General features: G+C 43.2%; 2 protein-coding genes across 15 annotated transcripts in view; one reads left to right on the top strand and one right to left on the bottom strand.

Moving 5' to 3' along the window:
* Positions 1 to 22,317, bottom strand: part of LOC135500008 (islet cell autoantigen 1-like) — a 41,817-nt gene that overhangs the window by 7,101 nt on the left and 12,399 nt on the right. For 3 of the 11 annotated variants that reach the window (XR_010449382.1, XM_064791126.1, XM_064791121.1), the window contains exons 1-11: positions 20,838 to 21,269; positions 20,351 to 20,525; positions 19,882 to 19,954; positions 19,388 to 19,511; positions 18,960 to 19,158; positions 18,491 to 18,715; positions 18,172 to 18,257; positions 17,727 to 17,873; positions 16,381 to 16,455; positions 15,618 to 15,748; positions 15,303 to 15,431 (exon numbers count right to left, since the gene is read on the bottom strand). Coding sequence is in view for 10 of the 11 variants with exons in the window: in XM_064791126.1 (XP_064647196.1) it covers positions 15,303 to 15,431; positions 15,618 to 15,748; positions 16,381 to 16,455; positions 17,727 to 17,873; positions 18,172 to 18,257; positions 18,491 to 18,715; positions 18,960 to 19,158; positions 19,388 to 19,511; positions 19,882 to 19,954; positions 20,351 to 20,525; positions 20,838 to 20,875 (1,402 nt within the window). In the remaining variant the exon portion in view is untranslated. Of the gene's footprint in view, positions 1 to 15,302; positions 15,432 to 15,617; positions 15,749 to 16,380; positions 16,456 to 17,726; positions 17,874 to 18,171; positions 18,258 to 18,490; positions 18,716 to 18,959; positions 19,159 to 19,387; positions 19,512 to 19,881; positions 19,955 to 20,350; positions 20,526 to 20,837; positions 21,270 to 22,317 lie in introns of those variants that run through there. The other 8 variants (XM_064791129.1, XM_064791128.1, XM_064791123.1 and 5 more) reach the window with 6 other exon arrangements.
* Positions 599 to 14,835, top strand: LOC135500011 (tripartite motif-containing protein 2-like). 4 transcript variants are annotated; one of them, XM_064791136.1, is made up of 3 exons: positions 5,002 to 5,162; positions 7,793 to 7,837; positions 10,386 to 14,835. In XM_064791136.1, the coding sequence occupies exon 3, from the start codon at positions 10,408 to 10,410 to the stop codon at positions 12,424 to 12,426; it is 2,019 nt and encodes a 672-aa protein (XP_064647206.1). In that variant the 5' UTR covers positions 5,002 to 5,162; positions 7,793 to 7,837; positions 10,386 to 10,407; the 3' UTR covers positions 12,427 to 14,835. The 4 variants fall into 4 exon arrangements, with proteins under 4 accessions (XP_064647204.1, XP_064647206.1, XP_064647203.1 ...); XM_064791134.1 differs by lacking the exons at positions 5,002 to 5,162; positions 7,793 to 7,837 and adding an exon at positions 599 to 1,230; XM_064791133.1 differs by lacking the exon at positions 7,793 to 7,837.

The raw sequence follows: 22,317 nt of genomic DNA on the forward strand, positions 1-22,317 counted from the left end.
GGTAATGGGCGTGTGTTTAGTCAAAGAGATATTGATATCCAACAAGTTTAAAACAGGACGACTCCTGGCTTTGGCTATGTACTCTTCAGTCGACATTACACACCTCTTTATAGGAGTGTGACAGATTTCTCTTTGCCTAGACCAGGCTGCCCTCAACCATCCAGTTTCCGCTCTTGATAAAGGAATGACTTGTAGTTAGATCTCACTGATACTCTCCATGTCTCAATGGGTGAGTCTTCATCCTGAAGCCCAAGCTTGAAGAAACCTAACCTGACAGGGGCTTTCATAAAGGTTTCAAAAGCTAAGCATCATACAGACTTCACATCTGCAAGGGTTAAAATGTCATCCACACCAGGTACACCATTCCCAATCATTCTCTATGTTTATGGCAAATGCAAATGGAATTGTGAAAAGAGCCTAAATAATGCAAATTACTACAACTATGAGTTACACATGAATAGTCAACTTCAATGTATGAGTTACAATTGAATAGGAGATTGCATTAGTATTGTTATGCCATGTGAGAGTAGGCCTAAGCCGGCATTGTATCTCAAGTCAAGGTCACTTCTCATCTCACCCTGTCAATGCCCCTGTCAATGCCCTAAACACATCGTACCAACCAAACCTTCTTTCCACGATTTTGCTATGGTTTTACCCTTGCTATTCGCGGGGGGGACTTCACAGTGACTTTCTTCACCCCCCTCAAAACAAACCAAAATACAGGGCTGTCCTTGCCAGCAAGGACCTTTCTGCTGCAAGGCCAGTCTGGATGAAAACATTGGCCAGAGGCAGTCCTGTAGTGCATCTTCTGAACCAAGTGACCAGGCTGATCAACAAGCAACCTGACTCAATGCTAATGAGGCAGCCCCCCACCGCCTGACATTGATGCTTACACTCCAGACAGCACAGTCTTCAAGGTGGATGCTTCCGCGAATGTTTACCACAACAAGAGACCAGCTGTGAGAAACATAAAAAAGGAATAGCATATCGAGAACACACACGCGTCTCCTGAATATTCCATCCAGCCACGTATTGGTATCCAATCAATTACAGACAGGATTCTCATCATTGTCAATGGGCACTCTACACCGACAGACGCATCATTTCGCTATAATCTTCACTCATCTCAGGGATTTGTAATCATTCTTGGGATGGCTGCAAGTGGATTACTAGGATAATCAAGTGAACCATTGGTATTACTGAAACAGGCCCGGAGGTCACTTCTTAAAGGTAAACATGACAGGTTTGAGTTCACGTTTTTAGTTCACTATAAAGTACATGTACATATTTAGGGCTGATCACTGCTACAACTCAGCTTTACAGTATTTGAAAAGGGAATCAATCAGCAACTTCTAATGTTTGTTGTAAACTATCAGTGTTTATGAATTCTCCCTGAGAACATGGATGTGTGTATGATCTTGGTCAGGAGGGGGGGGGGGGGTTGTCTGTGACATCTCTCAATATGGTCCGGTAGAAGCAATGCTTTGCCAAGATGGGGTGTGTGGGGGGGGGGGAGGGGGTTGTAGGGATGATCAACTCAAACTGGACCAATTACTGATCATACTTTCCCACCAATAGGACCAGAGATTTACTGGGGGTTTTCAGCCAGAAACTGTTGGGCAGAAACACCTGGAATGCAACTTCAGGCAATAATTATCTGCTAGACCAAAGTGGGTTAAAGAAATCAGAAAACCATTAACCTAGATCGAGGCAAAGATGCCCAACTGAACGACACGCAATAATCGTCTAACTTGGGATGCAGCATGTAGCCTGCGTAATAACACTTGTATCTGGCATCGAATAACCCTTGTGTTTGCTCCGTGAGCGACGAGCGACATTTGCTGTTGTGTAGTTTGCAATATCGCACGCCAATATCACCACCAAGAGAGAATATCGCGGAACATGACTTGAACTGTTCAGAGCCAAGTTGATGGGAAGGCAGTGCATTGATGATATTACACACACAATGAATATGGCAGAACCTCACTACTGAGGGCACGTGGAAGTCTTCACTCAGACTGAGAGATGTCTTCCATCACAGTAGTATCACAATGAAACAGGTCTCCAGATTTGATCCTTGGGACTGCCTTCCAATGTGGTGACAATTACATTCCATTCAATGTTGAAGGGAAATTATAGTTTATTATAACTTGTCAATGTTGTCAATTACCACTGTGCACTATTGTCAAACCAGACCACACTTCATAAAACACTTTGAACAAAGGAATACACAAGTATGAAACAAGGAAAGAATAGGCCAATTACAAACAAAGGAAACTCCGCAAGACCATTATGTTTGGAGATTCCTGGAGTGTCCCACAATTTGACACATGTTTGGGTTGTGTCGTTAACTAGTTTTATACTTGAGTCTTGTATTTCAAACATCAATTGTTTGAGTGTATTTTTTCTCTTGTTTTTGACACTAATGGCTCCTGGTTGGGCATTATTGGGAATTCAGCTGAGTATGAGGGGAGACCATATGGAGCAATATAACACACAGTCTGCATATCTAGGGCTATCCATGTCACACTGTACTGTTCTACATGTCAACTTTTTAAAACTCTCTTTGAAGTTTTCATAAATTTGAAGTTGCTTGATGTTGATCTGAGAGTGACAAAGTGAGCTGACGTGTTATTTCAAACAAGCTTTAATGTAAGTTCGTACCATCTACAAAGCTCGTTGCCAAGCTTGAGACAGAATGACCTTTTCCCTCTAGGTCCTGAGTGGCAGATCGCTATCCTATTACTACACAATTGCAGCCGGTTAATAAAGGGTTCATCCAATGATGATTGAAAGGTTGGATCAATGATTGACTCTCACTCCAGGATATATTGACTTGAAGATGTCTGCGTAAATAATAAGAGTGCCAATAAAGCTGATTCAGTCTTTATATGCAGCAAAGGCCATGGAAAACATGCATGACCCTGGTGGAGGTTACAATCAAATGGATCTCTATGATGCATCCTGGAGAGAACGCTAGCAACTGACACTCATCTCCATAACAATGAGACCTGATCAGAACACATCAACATCTTGAAACCAGAGACTCAGGTGTTCAACCCTGAGCTGTCAGAATGGCACTTCGGTAATATCAGTGTCTTTCACCTCTCAGGTGCCGGGGTCTTTCACCTCTCAGGTGCCGGGGTCTTTCACCTCTCAGGTGCCGGGGTCTTTCACCTCTCAGGTCCTGGGTTTGATTCGTGGTGTACTCAAGAGATAAGTGACAGAGAGGGCGACTCTTTAAAGCATAGGTTTCCTCCGGGGTCTCCGGTTTCCTCCTACAATACAATCACCCAATACTGTTAGAGATCTAATAATGTCCAAGTTGACAGTAAGCTCTCTCCTCAATATCTAATCCTGAGCAGAATAAAGCCAGATCTGTAAGTTCTGAAACATGAATATCGATAAAGCCGAATACTTCACCTCCTTGAGGTTTGTAAACTGGAAGCGAGTCAAGTTGATCTTCACTGTGATGTACAACATCTTGGTGTCTTAACCTCTAATGCATGTAATGTGTGGGGCAGGTTTGAATGTGGCTGTTCTCATGGAATGCTTGACCACAATATCACAGTGCAGTGCTGAAATATTGCACCAAGGGATAACTGACTTCCACCTCGTTCAAGAATCATGTCCCAGTGTCACGTCAGACGCTGTTCACTGTTTATGTCATGATCAATTGTTGCAAGGTCAATGGGGCCAAACGTGTGATGTTTGTACACAGTGTGACAATGCCATCGAGCCTTGCACAAGAATCACCAACAGGATTTCTCACGGCTCAAACGACGTTGACTTGTATTTTGTAGCCTCTTTTAAGTCTTGCTAAGAAAAGCCAACCTGAGGCGTTTATCTCTGCGAGGAGAGTAACAAGGGAGCTCAGGTTACCGTCTGCTGACTTAACACGGCACAGGAGGCCAACTGCTCCTATGTCCAAGGTAAATCATACAAATCATACAAGGAACCATCAGCGCATTCTTCTCATACATTTCACTGTACATTCTTCATCACCATTTGTTGACAGCTGGCCGCACCACATTCATATCAATGAATCTCGTAGTTGGAACGATGTTTTTATGTTCTTTGTCTTGATGACTTCAATATTCCTCATCAAACATGCCGTTATATCTATTCATATTTATCTGCCCATTCATTTTTTTTCTCATTTCCTGAACCAACCGTAGTGGGAGGTCCAGCAGCCAGTGCTAATTGATGACAACCACTGCATCCATTCTACTTCACGCCCCCACACAACTGGTTTTTGCATCACGTTCCAGCAGCAGTGTGAATCAAGAATACTGAGTACACTAAGCCTGGAACTGAACGGCTATCCAGACTAATCAATGATGATAGCAACCTGTTACACTGACTGTTACTGTACAATACATTGGTTTGCGACTTCAGCGCTTGAGGTGCCTTCCCAGGTGATTGGTCTCCAGCCGCCTCTTGAAAGGGACGACTGGCCATCCTTCAGGAGAGATTTCCCCCAATCGCAAGTGCAAATGTGTTGCACCCGATGGAAGACTACAAATGTTATGGGAGACAGATTAAGAAGGTTAAGGTGGGGAGTAACGAAGTCATGCTTTACGATATGGCCAGATCTGAATAATCAGGTGAAAGACCATGACGAAGATATGATGGCATTTTTCTTCATCCAATATTTGGAGAGACATAAACCTGAATAACATGATCAAATACAATTCCAGCCATCAATGATCAGACCCATCAATCTATCTAGGTCACTTGTTTTCATTATCAGATAATCCAAACATATTGGAGCATCCAAGGGTAACATTACCATGAGCTGGTCTCACACACGGCTTGGATGAGGACAACAGGATGCCGACAAAGGCCTTAGAGAATGAGTCTAATGTTCAGCCTTATTTTCCTAGCCGCATGTTTGCACATATGAGCTCAACTTTCATTCAAACTGTTCAGACTGACATGCACCATTCACAACATAACAAAAGCTACCATTTGAAAAGGAAAGGCCTAGTAACTGTCTAATAACATGTTAGCTGGGGAGATTTGTGTCGGGGCTTGGTGAGAGAGAAAGTCTGGGATTAGCCTTGGCCGCAGAGCTATGTAGCCATTGGATATGGAGTTGGTCTTATGTCAACAGTCGTGAGGTTGATGCCGAGTTGGGTGAAATCATGAGATAATCACAAGTAAGTATTCAATAATAACTGATTTATCAAAGGTTGAACTTGAGAATGGCAGAGCTGGTTAGAAATGACTTGGATACACACTGTCATATCATGCCACTTTATACTTCATTCATGGCACCCTGACCAAAGGTTAAAGCATTGAGCCTGCATGTGTACTTTGCCTGGTTGAATGGGAGAGATTATTCACTGCCATAACAGTCCAACTGAGGACTGAGAGAGTGTCTGAGCTCAGACCAATGCCAGTCATCACATCCTCAGCATTCAAAACCTACAACTGATCAAGTGTCATTCGAGATCTGGGATCAATACCATTAAACATTGAACCATCATTTGATATGCATCGCCAACAATCCATCAAATCATTTTGACAGATATCAGAGCGATTTTGAGATGCTGTTGGTTAGTTGTGTACATTTGATATTGGTCTGAGTGCTTGTGGATTTCTACTTGTTGTGACCAGTTCTGTATTCAGTGGGTGAGCAAATCATGTTGCTGAACGTCGTCATGCCAACCAATGTGGAGTCCCAAATGTACCCAAGTCATAACTCATCATAATGACTTGATTATTGATGCGCTGTCCTAATCATTCTGCTTACTCGAGATTCAAACAGGTAGATGGTCTACAACACATTAATCACGTTATGGTTGTCAGCCAATGCAATCTTACCCGGCCATATTGCAACACCAATATTGCTTAACCATAAAAATGCCATCAGAAATGACTTTAAGAAATGAGTTCCTCATGTATTCAATCAGATAGATGATTAAGCGGTGAACCAATTCAACAGTTTTTGTTGATTTCATTAGCCAGACCATGCGAGGCATTTCGAGATAGTTGGCTCACACCCCCCAGACCATCTCAACACCACCAGGTCCCCAAACCCGGTCAATGTGCGACACATAACAAGGAACTCCTCAGCTTTAACATTGGAGCTAATCCCCAGCTTAGAGTTAGAGTTACATAAAGTATTGAACCAAAACCTATATATTTATAGACTAACAATACAATATACACATGGATTATGACTAACATTGAACCAGCTCAATCTCCTCTTAGCATACCTGTCATATTAATAGGAACAAGTGATTTAAACCCTGTTGCAACAACATTCCTCCACTTCCTCCTGTCAAAGCAGTCGTTTTTATACCTTGGTTGGTGTAAACGCAATGCAAACAATGGAGGATCATCAAAGCTCTTGAGGCATTTGTCAGGGATTCTGCAATCAAGCCAAAATCTATCATCATGGGTCACCTCATACAGCCCTCTTTACCAGACTTGGTCCAGCACTTATTTCAGTCTACCCATTCATACTTCTCTCAAATGCTCTTCACAATCAGGGTTACCCCAGTGTATCATACAGTTCCTGCTCGGGACTCCAGCGATCCACTTTCTCAATCTGGTTAGTGTACCTGATGTAGACATCTCCCCAGGTGAAAGTGATATCAGGTAAACCGCTAAAAAGTAAATGACTTCATTTTTATTCTCCAAGCAGAGAGTGCAGTTCACAAGAACTCTGCATGCTTGTCTCAAGCAACTCAGGAACATTACAAGAAGATGGTGATATTGATAATTGAAAGAACGTGAATCGGTCTGCCAACTGTTCAGAACAGAAGCAGTTCTACTCATAGTCACTTGAGACAGCATTCATACTTAGCGCTATTCAGGAGTTAGCAACCTTGGACTTGGGCATCGAGAACCTTAAAAGACATCCCTGCAGGCCATGGGTAAAGCAGTCAGGTCCTAAACTATGGCAGTGATGTGGTAAGATGGCTGATACCTCGTGATAGCAGACTTGTAACAATCACCAACCACAACCAGTATCAAATGCAAGCTTTGAAACAAAATAGTTGCAGAAACATGTTTCTTTCCCCACTAAAAAACTGCTAGTGCTATATAATTTGAAGGCCATTCATCATATTTAGGATGCAATCATGCCATGGTATGTACAATCAATGGCAATGGTATTCTCATATGAGAGAATTTGAAAAATGGCTGTGGGGCATGCTATCGAAACATTACTTGCTTTCATCTAGATGACAATCCTGCCCAGCCAGCCATCTCCTGTTACATTTCTGGCCCTTTAGGCCATGTTGTCTGTGTGGACCAATCAGGCAACAGATGACAATCCTGCCCAGCCAGCCATCTTCTGTTACATTTCTGGCCCTTTAGGCCATGTTGTCTGTGTAGACCAATCAGGCAACACGCCTGCAGTGGAGAGCAAGAAGTCAACGTGTAATCTATACATATCGTTCAACAACAAATAACACCATTCAGACAAGCCAGCAGGAGTCGCCACAATCTTGTCTAGCGACAACATGTCAACAATCATACCCCTGACACACTAAGTTCAAATCAATACAACTCATTAAAGCTCTTCCTAAATGTTTCACTATGCTCCTAGTATGGATTTGGTGTAAACAAATTGACAGACTTTCTGTTACCAAGGTTACTGAATGTCACAATATTTCAGAGGACACTTCAGTGGGAGTTAATAACATCCTCGGTTGACACCAATTGCCAATTACAGAAGGAAAGTTTGGGCGGAGGAAACACCGAGAGAATCATTCGGAAATTATCACTGACGAGGCATTGAATAGCATTGAGTGAAAATGTGCTCTTTTGTTTCAAGGGGACACAGCTACTGGGATAACAATTTCAAGTTTTTATACCCAAGGTAAGTCTGCCATTCACCCAGAGCCTTTAGGGGTTCGAACAGAGGATTCTTGAACATCAGACCGAGCCTTATTATCCCTTCTCGAGTCTTCAGTCCTGTAACAGCTTGGTGCTAGGTGCTCTGATTTATAAAGGCAAAACTGACATGCCAGAATTTCCATAAATCTCCCCTGTTAGTCAGGACTGGGAGTCAAACCCAGGTATCGCAGATGGCACATGTGGATTTAAAATAAATTAGGCCATTGCATAATAACATAAAGACATAAAGAGCCTCCAATCAACGGTAGAATAACCTGCAGTGCTACAAGTACAACAGGCTCTGTCTTACATATTGAATATAATACAAACCAAACATCTGCCCAATTAAAGCTAATAACCACAGAGCCCAGCAATCAAGCAGTGAAACCATACGAACGGCTTCCAACGGCTGTTGCCATTTCGCTGATATGTTATGAGGAGTGTGGGACACATCCCTGATTCACTACACTACAAGGCTGAAGCAACAATCAAATCACCGACAGAGCGCTGTTAATGTTTTCTATAAATCAACCAAAAGTTTTTCTGATTTAATTCAATTAGTGTCAATTTTAGCTACAAATTGGTGTTGATGGTTTTAACGAATGTGGTGGAGTTTTTGAATGAGCTTCTGTTGGATGCTAACCACGGCACCAGAACTGGCACTGCTTTTCTTTCCTTGTTCCAGCCCAAAGTTTGGCTTCTATTTTACTGGAGTTGCACCACTGTGGGCATCCAAGGACCTAAGGCTCGAACCATTCATTGCTTATAGCCTCACCAGCCCAAAGCATTAGAGGCTAAGAGAGGAAGAAGTGCTGGCCATGTGTTACGCTACACTGCCCCTAACCAACAACACAACATGGCTCTGAAATGCTAACAATTTAACCATATGCCCCAGTGGTACACTAGCGTAACTAGTGTTGTTAGTAGCAAACCCAGGAGTTTGTAAACAACCAATTAGACGATTGTCTGCCCAAAATATTTTGTTTAGTTCTGTTAAGATTTTTCTCGTTCTCTTCACCTCAGGATTCACAGATTAAAAGGAAGCCAACTCTATCACAGCGGTTTCACTGCTTCCTCAGGCCTTTTTAGTTGATGGCAATTGCCAAGCCAATGGACCATGGTATCATTTCTATTAGGTTCACTCCATGGTGTAAGCCAGGAGGGGTGACGGAGGAAGAAACAGGTCATCTGCCCCCAAAACCACTGAGGGCATGTTGCCCAAAATGCTGAACAAACCAAATGAATGAGACAGAGGCCTGTTCCCCTTTAACATGGCTATCAATGACCTTGCTGCCAAAAGGGGCTGAAGAACCACTTAATAGTCATAGAGACCCTGGGAGAAGCCTAACGACCCCATATTGAATATAAAATGTTATCAAACAGCTGCCAATATGTAAATCATAATGTAAGCTCGACAATCAAATTTGAGAGTACTGGGGATAGGGCTCGCTATGATATTGGTCCATGTACAGCTGAGTACAGTGCAGATCATCTATGCTGGAGTAGGTGCAGGCTGAGGATGCATCTCATACCATCCCACCATCTGACCAGCTCACTTGGATATCCATCACTCACTTCTTGGTCTGGCGGATCCCGATTCAGTGGGGAGAATGGCATGTACATTTGAGACCATTGGTAAGTTGCTTCACTCCAATTCTGGTAATTGCAACAGGTGGACTGTGATGACTGCTTCAGTGCTGTATTATAGCAAGGACAGGCTCAGGATGAGCAAGCTGACCTAGCAGGGGCTGGGTAGGGTATGCAGGAGCAGGTCCCAACCTGTGGAGTCGTACGTTTCTCCTGAGAGTCTCTTCTGACCCACTCCCACATCAAACTGCTGGGAGAAATCTCTCTTTTCATGTTCTTTGCCACCACTGTCCACCTTGATGGTGATTTTAGCTGAAATTAGGGCAGCCAATTTGGCTTTCCCAAGGATGCATTGAGCATATATTATCAGCACTCCCAAGGACTTGAGAGAGGACACAGAACAAAGGGAGGCACATGACAGTGAACCACGCAACATTGATTTGTTAATGATTTGTTCATATTCAGCAAGTCCACCAGCGTTTTCAAGTGTTCAACCCACAATTACATGCATTTTGCATGACTTGCTAGAACTGAACTCGGCAAACTGGTGGAGGATAATGAATTATTTGTTGAAATTCTTGGGAAGCGACACAAAGTATCGATTCTCACTTTGAAGAGGACTCAAATCAGATGACGACCATGTAACACAGTCCATTCGACAAATAATAGATGAATGGAATACGCCCTTTTTCAAATGACAGTGATGCCAGCTCGCTGGATATGACATGCAATACAACAGCTGTCACTGGGTGTCAACAGCCGCTCTCTAGGTCTGGGACCCACAGCTCATACACCACACCACTCGTCTGTGATTGACAAAGCAAATCTAACAGAGAAGTACTTTCATTATTTCAGGTTAATCACCCAGGATTCAGCAAGCAATCAGTATCTACACGACACTGTTGTCACCATATTGTAACATGACTTTGTCTCTATCGTTGTAGATGAAATAACGCAACCAGGGCCATGGACCAAACGCTCGCTGAGATCATCCAGACAGAGATCATCAAGTGCAAGGTGTGCACTCAGCCGCTGAAGAATGCCAAGCTCCTCCCGTGCTTGGACACCATCTGTCAGAAATGTCTTAATAACTACATCTCCCAGCATCCAAAGGGAAACAAAAATGGCTCCAAGGCCCTGTACTTCAGGTGTCCGTTATGCGAGGAGGAAACCAAGTTCCCCAACGGAGTGAAAGGCCTCATGGAGCTCAAAACAAACTTTTTCCTGCACAGTTTGAATGAGTTAGCGGAATGTAAGAGTGATGATCCAAAGCCATGTGATTATTGTGCGTTTGAGGGAAAGCGTACGGTCGCGAGTAACCGTTGTTTAGACTGTCAGGATAACATGTGTGAAGGTTGCACGGATGCGCACAAGAAGACGAAAGTTACGCGGAATCATCGTGTTGCACCATTCCGTGAGATTAAGAATCACCGCTATGATCATGATCTCCGCGAGGCACAGCAGATCAGCTGCCCGCTCCACGATGGACAACACCTTAGCCTTTATTGTGAGAACTGTAAACAGTTGATCTGTCCCAAGTGTAAGGTGAAGAGCCACGATGATCACACTTGGATGGACATGAAACCTGCTTCGGATAAAATCCTTAAACAATTAGAAGCTTTGAAAGCCAGTATCAAGGGAAAGATCCCCGATATGAAAAACTATCTTCGAAACTTGGGCGAGTACATGAACTTCTTGAATCACCAGGAGAAAACCATCGTAGAGAATGTTCAGGCGCATGCAGATATGCTGCATAAGATGATTGACAAGAGTAAGGTTGAACTGATTGACTCGGTGCAGAATGGTAGCAAGCAGGAGATGGCTGGGGTCGAGCAGAAGCTGAAAGGTATGAACCATACGCTCCGTGGCTTGACAGGTAATGCTGAGTTCTTGGACATTATCATGAAACACGGCAAGCAAGATGAGGTGTTGTTCCTATATAAACAGATCGCGGATAGACTCTCGCGTTTGTTGTACATTCAGACAAACCCACTGCTGAAGAAACTTGCCATTAACTTCCTGCCTGGGACAGCGACAGAACAAAATGTCGAGTTACTCTTTGGTAGGATCCACACCGCAATGCGGACGGTGGATAAGGAAGGCGCGATCCCCAACGGTCCGTCCAAGGAGATGCTTCACATGCAAAGCATCTTACCAGCTTTGACCAAAGTTGAGCAACTGATGCACTTTGATGCATCAAGTGATCACGATGTCAAGGACATCTGGCCGACTGGATTAGCGATCAATGATAAAGGGGAGTTCCTGGTCGTTGACCGTGGGAACAAACGCGTCAAGATCTATGACAAGGAAGGCTGTTTCAAGACGAGTATCGCAGGTCATGGCAGGTTCGCGTTAGACAGTCCTTACGATGTCACCATTCTGAAAAACGGCAACATCGCCATCACAGATTATGGCAAAGAGAACCTGAAGATATTCTCGAGCGACTGTCGGTTTGTAAACGTGATCGAAGGCCCGTTCAAACATCCACGTGGGATCACGGTCAATAGCAAAGGTCACATGATCGTGCTTGACTGCGGCCGCCAGCAGATTACCATTCACGATGAGGATGGCACATTGAAGGATACGATTAAGGGGAAGGACGAGGAGGGCGTCGAGTACTTCACTGATCCATACTACATCTCGGTCATGCAGAATGACAACATCATTGTCACTGATTGGGCGGCTCCGAACATCAAAGTGTTCAGCGCTAACGGCGAATGTCTGGCAAGCTCCGGTACGTACGGTATCAAGGCAGATCAACTGCTCCAACCGTACGGTGTCTGCACTGATGAGTTCGGATACATCTTCATTGCAGACAACCAGAATAATCGGATCCACCTTCTTCTTCCTGATGGGCGATTTTTCAAATTCCTTCTCACAAAACTCGACGGACTCTGGCATCCGATGGCCGTTGCTATTAACAACCAGGGTCATTTGGTAGTGACCGAGGGGCTGGGCAAAGTCAAGGTGTTCAAGTATATTTGAGATAAACCTACCCCGTCCTGCGTCAATTATCAAAGTTTGAAAGTGACGTTTGGGACATCACAGAGTTTGCTCCATGAGATGGACACGATGAAGCCTAGGATTCGTACTCGTATACCGGATATGATGGATTACATGAATGAGTTTAGGGAATATGTTGATTACCTCCACCACCAGGAGAAGATGGTCGTGGAGATGATCGACCAGCATGCAGAGATGCTGCATAAGAGGATAGACATAAAGAAATCTGAGTGTATCAGCACAGTTCGGAACAGCACAGTGGAAGAAAGGACACATATACATCAAAAGATAAGCGCCATGAATGTGGTTTCTAACACTTTGTCCCCAGTCAAAGCAGAGTTTATTGATGGACTCAAACGACATGGAAAACCAGTAGAAGTGATCTTCCTTCATAAACCTATTACTTCTAGACTTTCACAGGTGTTGTACATAGACACAAAGGCCTTACTGAACAAACTGGGGCACTATTTCATCACGGGGAAGGTTACAGAATCTGACATTGAGTTACTTTTTGGTGTTATACGGTCAGAACGCTGCACTTCCTTTGATACTGATGATTACCAACCAACGAAAGAGTGAGATCATTTACTTTTGACTTGTACTGTAACTCCTACGTTTTGGGATAAGTATTGTATTGGTTGTCAGTCACAGGGTTGGCAAGAGGGTCCCCCGACAATGGCAGGGCTTAAGCTTGACTTTTTGATCAGGAGTCAAACTAATCTCAGAAGTCCTGAAACAGACTTCTAAGTTAAGAGTTTTAAAAGTGAGGTTCCTAGCCAGGCCAATGTTCATGCTTCAAAAGACACTTTACAGAATTCACTACCCAACATGTGCATGAACTGTAATCAAACACTGAGTGCCATCGACAATAAAACCACATCTGTTGATGCATGGAGTGTGATATGAATAGTTGGTGGTTCAATAGAGGATCTGTGGATGCATGGAGTGTGATATGAATAGTTGGTGGTTCAATAGAGGGGTACATGAGGCGGAATGGATCACCGATCAGGGGCTATGTGCCAGGATTATCCAGCTGATCTCATCCAATATGAACTCACTTGTTCAACACAATGCACCATGTACACTCTTATTTCAACATTGGATTAACCCTTTGATAATGATTCAGTTTATAACCTGATTGCACTCACAAAACGATTCCACCGTTTTACAGCATGTTTCATGATGAATGTTTTATTGAAAGTGGTGGCATTGTGTTAGAAGAGGAAGATGACTGGTAGTGTTGACTGCCTGAGGCCTGTGACCCAGGGAGGCTGCATTGGCTGCTAATTCTCTTCTCTGAAGCTCTCATGAGCGCTTATTGACAACTTTCAATGAGAAAATTGGAGTGATCCGTATCAGTTTACCTAAATGTGACCTCCCTCATGTCAGTTTCCCAAGATTATAAGTAAGATTACTGGTATAAGTAATGCAACATGGACTCTGAAGCATTGGTGGTGAATGTAGGGACTGGCTCCATATGTGGAGATTATGTCTGAATTGGTCAATTTGAATTTGGTTTATAATTCATGTTAAACTCATGATGTTGTAGAGTTTTCAATAAATCAGTCCCAGCACACACACACATTTATTTGAACAGAGGAGACAAAGACCACTCACAATACATAAATACACTTAGTTAGTAAACAATGGTCCACGTAGGACTAACATGGTCTTGATTAGTCTTTGATAGAAAGCAGGGGACCTCAAACACATAGAGGAATTAGTGCCAGTCGACTGAGCACTCAAATGCCAATGGTCTTGACGGACACTTTACAGCAAGTATATAATTGTGTTTTGTGGAAACATCAACATTGTTGTATAATTTTATAGTCGAGGAAGTCATCTTGGCTCAAACGATCATCTGGTGTCACGGCTTATGAGGTCAAACGATCACACTGATGGGCCGAAGTCTCCCAAAAAGGCCAAACGTGGCCACAGTCTCAGATCTTTTCAGCCTTGATTACTTTGAAAAATGTGATTTTTTTTGTCAAATGTGTGATAATTTGTTGATGTTGAAGAGAAAATATGATAATTATTCAATAACTTAAATGTCCTCTAGTGTAATCATGTTATATGAATATATGCTGCACACTGTTCTTTTCAATCACGTTGATACTGTGAAACCAGTCAAGAGCCATAGTTGTTTTGAAATGTAGTATTCCACTTCTTGACAGCACAAGTGCTGCTGTCGTGAAAACTGAGATGGCTCCTTGCCGACTTTACAGTATGTAGATGCCTGGAGAACTTTCATTAACGCTTTATTTTCTTTCATTTTAATGTTAAACAATATGTATTATCCAATCATTTGTTTCTTTCTAATGTCAAACAAGGCATCACTCACATATCCTTTTCAGCTTGTAAAATATTATAACAAAATAAACGATTTCAAAATTCTAATTTGTGTTGTTAAACAATCTTTTCCTGTTGGTTAGATGTACCATGATCACCCCACCAGGTAACAGTGACAATGACATCTCCACGTGATATTTGGTTTACAATGAGCACTCACAACATCAATCCCTGGACACCTGGACACAGTAGTGCAGTGAAAGCCCCAGTGGGATATCCTGCTTACTTTTCACCCCCTTCCCCAGACCAGATAAGCACAGAGGTTGAAATCAAATGAGCATCACAGGAGAATGAGAACTTGTGCTGCCTTCTATAGTTCCTTGAACTAACCAATCTACAGCCCAGGCCTCTGGAAGACCATTCGCAGGTAACTGCATAAAGTGAGTTATCTCCTGTCTCTCAAGAGGACAACTATTCAAACAATATACAGTTACACTGAAAGAAGAAAGACAGTGCAGCTCAGATACCAAAATAATGAGTCAGAAAAAACAACAGTAAATGTCACATACCTTGTAATTTTTCCATTTTTTCTCTCGCCTTTCGTTCCTTTTTGTCTATTTTTCCTGTAAAATTGAATCCTTCCATTTTGCCATCTTTCGATTGGAAATCGGAATATTTGGAATCTGTTGAATCCCCAGCTGAAAAACAACACCAAACCATGAAATGATTGGACAAGTGGCAACTGTTGACCCCCACTGGCTTGAGAGGGTAGCAATGAAATGGGCCCAGACACAGTCAGCACCAAGCCTGCTCCAGAGATATGCACCAATTCTAACATCTACTAGTGAAGCCCACCACAGCATTGCCAGTTTATTGTGACTTACTTCCTTTCCCGGCTGGTTTTGCTGGCACTTCATCATGATATTCATCATCATCAAAGAAATTCTCTAAACTATCGCGATCAGCATCCATGCCATCTTTCCTAGCACCTTCCTCCTCACCAAACGATATCAACCTGAAATGATGACCTATTTATAGCACTGCTCTGTGGCTAGACTTTCATCAAATTGACGTTGAAGGCTGGCATGTCAAATTTATGTTGAAGCAAGATGCTATGTTGGTTTCAGAAACTTTTCCAACATAAAGTTTTCATCTGCCTGACGTCAATTGTGTGTTGGACACCCAACGTAAAATCTATGTTTTGTTACATTTAGTAGGTTCTTCGACAAGGAAAACTGGAGAATAAAAGCCACATGCACTTCCAGTACTGTCTGCCATGGCCAGTGAGTGTTCCTTCCACCATCATGAAAGCAGCTTTGCACCAGAATAAACATACATGCCAACAGTTGTCAGACCTCTGAAGGCCGCTGGCATGAAGTGTGTTGGTATCAGCCCTGTGTCCGGGGAGAATCTTGAACCTAGATCATGCAGAGCTGGTGTAATATGACTGGTAAAAGGTGCAAATGTGGACAGAAATGACTCCTGATGTTTAGAGGTGAGCTGCTCCAAACTGAAGCTCTATAGACAACACAAACTGAAGCTCTATAAACAACGTAGCCCATATGATTATGAAACCTGATAATGTTGCCGATGGTGAAAAGTTCAAACCGCCCGACTAACCAACACATAACACACATGAATACTCACGAAGACTCTGCTGAAGATTTAATTTGTTCACATTTGTGACATATTGCATCTTGCCCCTCCTCCTCTACCGATAGCCTTTAGAAGGAACAAAACAACAAAACATAAACAACAAAAGGACAACAACCGAGGGGTGATACAGGATGTCCGCGATGGACATCGATGGCTCTCTACAGGACAACAACCGAGGGGTGATACAGGATGTCTGCGATGGACATCGACGGCACTCTAGAGGACAACAACCGAGGGGTGATACAGGATGTCTGCGATGGACATCGATGGCACTCTAGAGGACAACAACCGAGGGGTGATACAGGATGTCTGCGATGGACATCGATGGCACTCTACAGGGCAACAACCGAGGGGTGATACAGGATGTCTGCGATGGACATCGATGGCACTCTACAGGGCAACAACCGAGGGGTGATACAGGATGTCTGCGATGGACATTGATGGCACTCTACAGGACAACAACCGAGGGGTGATACAGGATGTCTGCGATGGACATCGATGGCACTCTAGAGGACAACAACCGAGGGGTGATACAGGATGTCTGCGATGGACATCGATGGCACTCTACAGGGCAACAACCGAGGGGTGATACAGGATGTCTGCGATGGACATCGATGGCACTCTAGAGGACAACAACCGAGGGGTGATACAGGATGTCTGCGATGGACATCGATGGCACTCTACAGGGCAACAACCGAGGGGTGATACAGGATGTCTGCGATGGACATCGACGGCACTCTAGAGGACAACAACCGAGGGGTGATACAGGATGTCTGCGATGGACATCGATGGCACTCTACAGGGCAACAACCGAGGGGTGATACAGGATGTCTGCGATGGACATCGATGGCACTCTACAGGACAACAACCAAGGGGTGATACAAGTTTATGGAGTAATTTACAAGCAACTGTCCTCACGTATGATTTTATGATAATCATGATGTTATCTGGTTAAACATGTGCCCAAAATAAAACACAAACCAAGGGTTCTGTGGGAGAGTAGAAGAGGAGGGTGAGGAAGGGGAGAGTGAAATAACGAGGGTCTTATCACTACAGCCAATTCAAAAAGAAAAAAAAACAAAAAAAGATAAAATCAACCGAATGACAGAAACTGTCAACACAAGGTTCAAAACATTGGCCATAATTTAACTGAGAGAGGGGTCTTTAACAACACATTTCATGCACAAATGGAATGTGTTTCAGCCCAGCTAATTTAGTTTTGAACGGTTAATTGATGATGCACAGATTAAGGATAGGAAAGATTTCAAGGAGATTAGACCACCGCCACAATGAGAAACCATTACCACACCCGAGCATATTCCATATAGGACTCATACCGTTCACGGTGAATCTTCTCACTGTCAGTTTCATCACCAACATCTCTTTCAGGTTTGTCATCCTGAGTAGGATCACCAGGCTCAAGGAGGCTAAACTTTTCATCTACAAAACTATCGACTATGTCCCCACGAATTTGTTGCTTTCGGCTGAAGAATTTGAAGACGAGTTGTTGATATTTCAGAGAGTGCCAGCCCTGGTCACGGGATCTGCTAAACATTGGCCTCAAGTGTAAAACCTGTGCCCACTCCAACATAAAACCACAACATCATGTCACACATAGGCTTGTTCAGACCGAGACACAACATCCCTTCCAAGACAAAGGAATTTACAACATTAACCAATTTTAAAATATTTACAATGGTAGGCAAGGTAAAGGAGAAATGACTTGGTCACAAACTATATACATCATCATACTGAAGCGCCACCTATCACAGCCATACCTACCCATCTTTCTTGCGATCTGTGTCCCGCTCCGGAGCCTCATGATTACTCGTTTCCTCAGCAAGTTTACGACTTGGTTCAGCTAACTCCTGAAAGATGCCAAAAAGATTTCCAAGGTCATCCTAGGAATGATGTCATGCAACTGACTCTATAGAAACCATCTATAGCATAGATGTAACAATGCGTGTTACCGGACTACCATGAACACAGACTTACATCTCTCTAATCCGATGCCATTCTTAAAAACACCAGCAAATATGTGACACATGACTTTACAACACACAGTCATCCTTTCCCGTCATTCAAACCGACCCAAGCCTACCTTCAGCATGTTGAACTCATAGTGTTGATATCCCTTAAAGCTCTCCGACACGGCCGCCATCGTACGTGACGTCTTGTCCCAGAAGTGAAGTAACGTCGTCTGGTAGTTAGCGAGAACGTGTGAGAACATGTTACATCGACTCGCAGCCAACAGATCGATCTTCTGCATCGAGTCGAGCTTGAGTTTGTCAAACTTGGCCTTTGTCTTCTTCACTTGAGCTTGGACCTGAAAGTAGCATTACACTGACATCAGTGAGGTTAGAAAGCTTCCTTGGCCAACAGACCCTAGAGATGGCACTAATGTGTTTCATGACTGGGTATTCTAAACAGCTGTTACTGTTGGAAGATCACTGACTGGTGCTACATGAGAGACACCTGGAAAGTAACACTTTAAGTGTGGGAGGAGGATCAGAGCATCAGCCAGACACGTCTGGTACCAACCAACCAACCAACCAACAAACCAACCATACCTTTCTAAATTTCTCTAGCTGTTTATACGTGTCGGGATCCAACTCCTCTGATACATCCTTCATCCACAAGAGGGCACCACGGTATTCAGTCCTGGCCGCTTCCATCCGGTTGATGGTCATCAGTGTGTCGGAGATGGCACGGTAACGGAATGTCTCAACTTCTTGGTAGAGTCGAACAAGTGGAACTCGCAAGGCTAATCTGATAACAGACGAAATGCAAGTTAGTGCAGAGGAGGGTAGCATAATGCAACAGTAGGAGGAAACCTGCATATCCAGGCGAAGTTCATTGAGGAGAGGACGCCTCTATATCTCGAGCAATCCACGTGGATATCATGGTTCACATACTCCAAAGTTCTCTACTGATGCCAGCCAGACTTTTAAATCACACCTGGTGACGTCCAGGCCAGCCACTCTGATCGATCACCTACCTTTGCTGAGAGGAGAAGCTCTGTGACTTGCCCACCGCCGCCATCATCTTGCCGGCTCGTGTCTTATCCAGCTGACTCTGTGTCTTGAGGAAGCGACCCATCGCGTTCTCTTCTTGTGAAAGTGCTACAACCAAAACATATCCTTTTATATCTAAGAAGACCAAAGCTCAACCTCATGGGATGTCAGCATCACAGAAACTCTCACCTGGAGTAACACGATGGAACATCCCAAAAGGTTCAAGGGAAAGCAGGAGAAACTACTGATATTCTCCTGAACTTCAATCTATCTGACTGAGATCTCTTTGATGAATGGTCTTGTCCATAGGCTGTCTCAACCAGTCACTCAAGTACAGAACAACCAGTACTGTTGTTGTGTACAGACTGAGTAAAGGACATCACCTCATTCCTTGCCAACACCTAGTCTTCAGGTACCTTCAAAGACAACGACACAACCTAAAACATATTCTGCCTTCAAGGACAAAGGCACAACCTACCACATAGTCTGTCCTGATATTTTTCAATGTTCCTCAGCAAGTCCATGCATGACCTCTGAATGGCCTTGAAGACCTGGAAAAGACAATAGGAGTATAATCACTTGGAATGATTTTATCTCTGAAATGGTCAACTATCACTTATGAATTGATGCAGATTGAGCATGGACATTAAATTCAATTCAAGGCACTCACAAAACTCATATCATCCAACTACCACAGTTAATAATAGTTTCACCCATCATCTCAAAGAGCAGTAATCCATGGCATATGGCTCACCCACCATTAAGCAGCTGTCTAACCAGAATGCAGGAGTTTTAATCGTCATTGCAACCATTTGATGATTAAAGCTGAATTTGAAATGACTGAAGCACAGGTGCTTGTATACATGGTGGATGACCATGGTTTCTGATTGGTAACTACCTCAGGATATCTTCACCTATACACCAACCCGCTCCATCCTCCCACTCACCTCAATTTTAGAATCCAGCTCTGAATCGGATGCCACCACATGTGCATCTTCCTTCTTTCCGAGTTTCTTGTATACGGCCTGTTTGGTGGTGTAGTATGTCTTCTTCATCTGATGCAGGGTCGACTGCTCATTGCGCTCGACGTAGCGGTCATAGTTACTGCCACTGTAACCCTGACTGGAAATCATAATGGATCAATCAGCAAATCACTCAGGAAACAACTGGTACCATGAGAAAGTGCCCAAGGAATGGTCATGTCAGGTGGTTTTAAAACTTCCCTCACAAAAGTTGTATCACACCTCTCACTGAAAACTCAAATTGAAACAACCTAAAAGAGGCCAGGGGGAAATCGAGATTCTGACAGGCAGTCAGTCAGCAAAGCTATCATGGACAAGGGCGATGATGATACAGGCTTTGTCATATGAGCCCACCTAAACTCTGTTTCAAAAAGTCCTGAAAAGAAAGAGACCTTCATGTACGTATACCTACTGTCGCATATTAGCAAGAGCATCATCGAGTCGCAACATTGGGTCAAGTTAATGTTTTTATAATCCAGATGGAATTTTGTTCGTCACAAAACAGTTTCAGATTTCAATCTTTATGAGAGCACTGTCAACAAGTAAGCTGAACTTCCATAGTTACTGGTATTAAAGTAAATATCCAGATTATGTTTGTGTTATTCCTAAATCCTGGCAGATGCTCTCTACTGGTGTGTGACTGTAGTGTCATCTATACTGGTGTGTGACTGTAGTGTCATCTATACTGGTGTGTGACTGTAGTGTCATCTATACTGGTGTGTGAGTGTAGTGTCATCTATACCGGTGTGGCTGGATCATCTCCATACAATACAGTACATTGCTAAGTCCTTGTCTGTGTACATAAATGGTGCACAGTGCCTATGCTACTGTATTCACTGATGCATCGATAGGCCTATATGAATGATTGTGCATATGATGGCATAATGAACCTGTGGGCTGTAATGAGGGTCACAGATGGTTCCCCCAGCTGTTTGCCTATCTTTAGCCAGTCAGGCATATGCAGTCGTTGTGTTTTGAGTTGAACAGTGATTCACACATTCCAGGAATGAAAAATGATCAGAAAGACCATTGTGGTGTGCGGTTGGTATTGGTCACCTTACAACCTCCAGTTCAGTTGAAGAATATGAGGGGCAAAGTTGCCAAGTTCAATTATCCATAGTGAAAGCAGATGATTAGAAATGACTTGCTTTGAGCCATGAGTTTATCACAGTGACACAGGAAATAAGATGTTGGAAAACATCATGGACAGAACCTGGCATAAGCCTGACATGAACATCAGGAAAGAACATCGAGCGGCCCCCAGCAGATATGTCCACTCTGAATGCTACTGCTGCAGGCTACAACAAACTGTATTCATTGACTGACGACACCGCAAGAGACATCAGATGTCATGTAACTCATCGGACTTGTAACGATAATGAAATGGATTTGACACCAAGAGAATTGCATAGGTAATATCCAGCAAAGGTACCAAACACACTGTCACGTCTCTCCACAAGTCCTCACTGAATAAAACAACTGCAGTGTACAGGTGTTGTATAAGACTGGACAAACACTATGAATTATAAATATCACAGAGAAACAATTTTTGTGAAATCCATACACCACACAAAGAGCCAAACCAAGATATTTCATGTATAATTCACACAAGAGTTTTGTTGCGATAACTTTTCTTTAATATTTGTGCATTTGAATGGAGGAGCATTCGCACCATCTGATGATAATTGTTGAATCAGTTCTCATCAATATCATACACAGACATACATGAACATGAATGGACTGGTAATAAAATAACAAACAATTATTGTATGTAATGTTAGAAGAGATACCGATTCCGTGTCATTGATTTTCTCAGATAAATATGGTCGCAAATTCATGTATGGTATGTAACTAAAATAGCACTAAATGTAACCTAGACGAAATGAAATTTC

The sequence above is a fragment of the Lineus longissimus genome, chromosome 15, assembly GCF_910592395.1.
Source record: "Lineus longissimus chromosome 15, tnLinLong1.2, whole genome shotgun sequence".
Lineage (NCBI taxonomy): Eukaryota > Metazoa > Nemertea > Pilidiophora > Heteronemertea > Lineidae > Lineus > Lineus longissimus.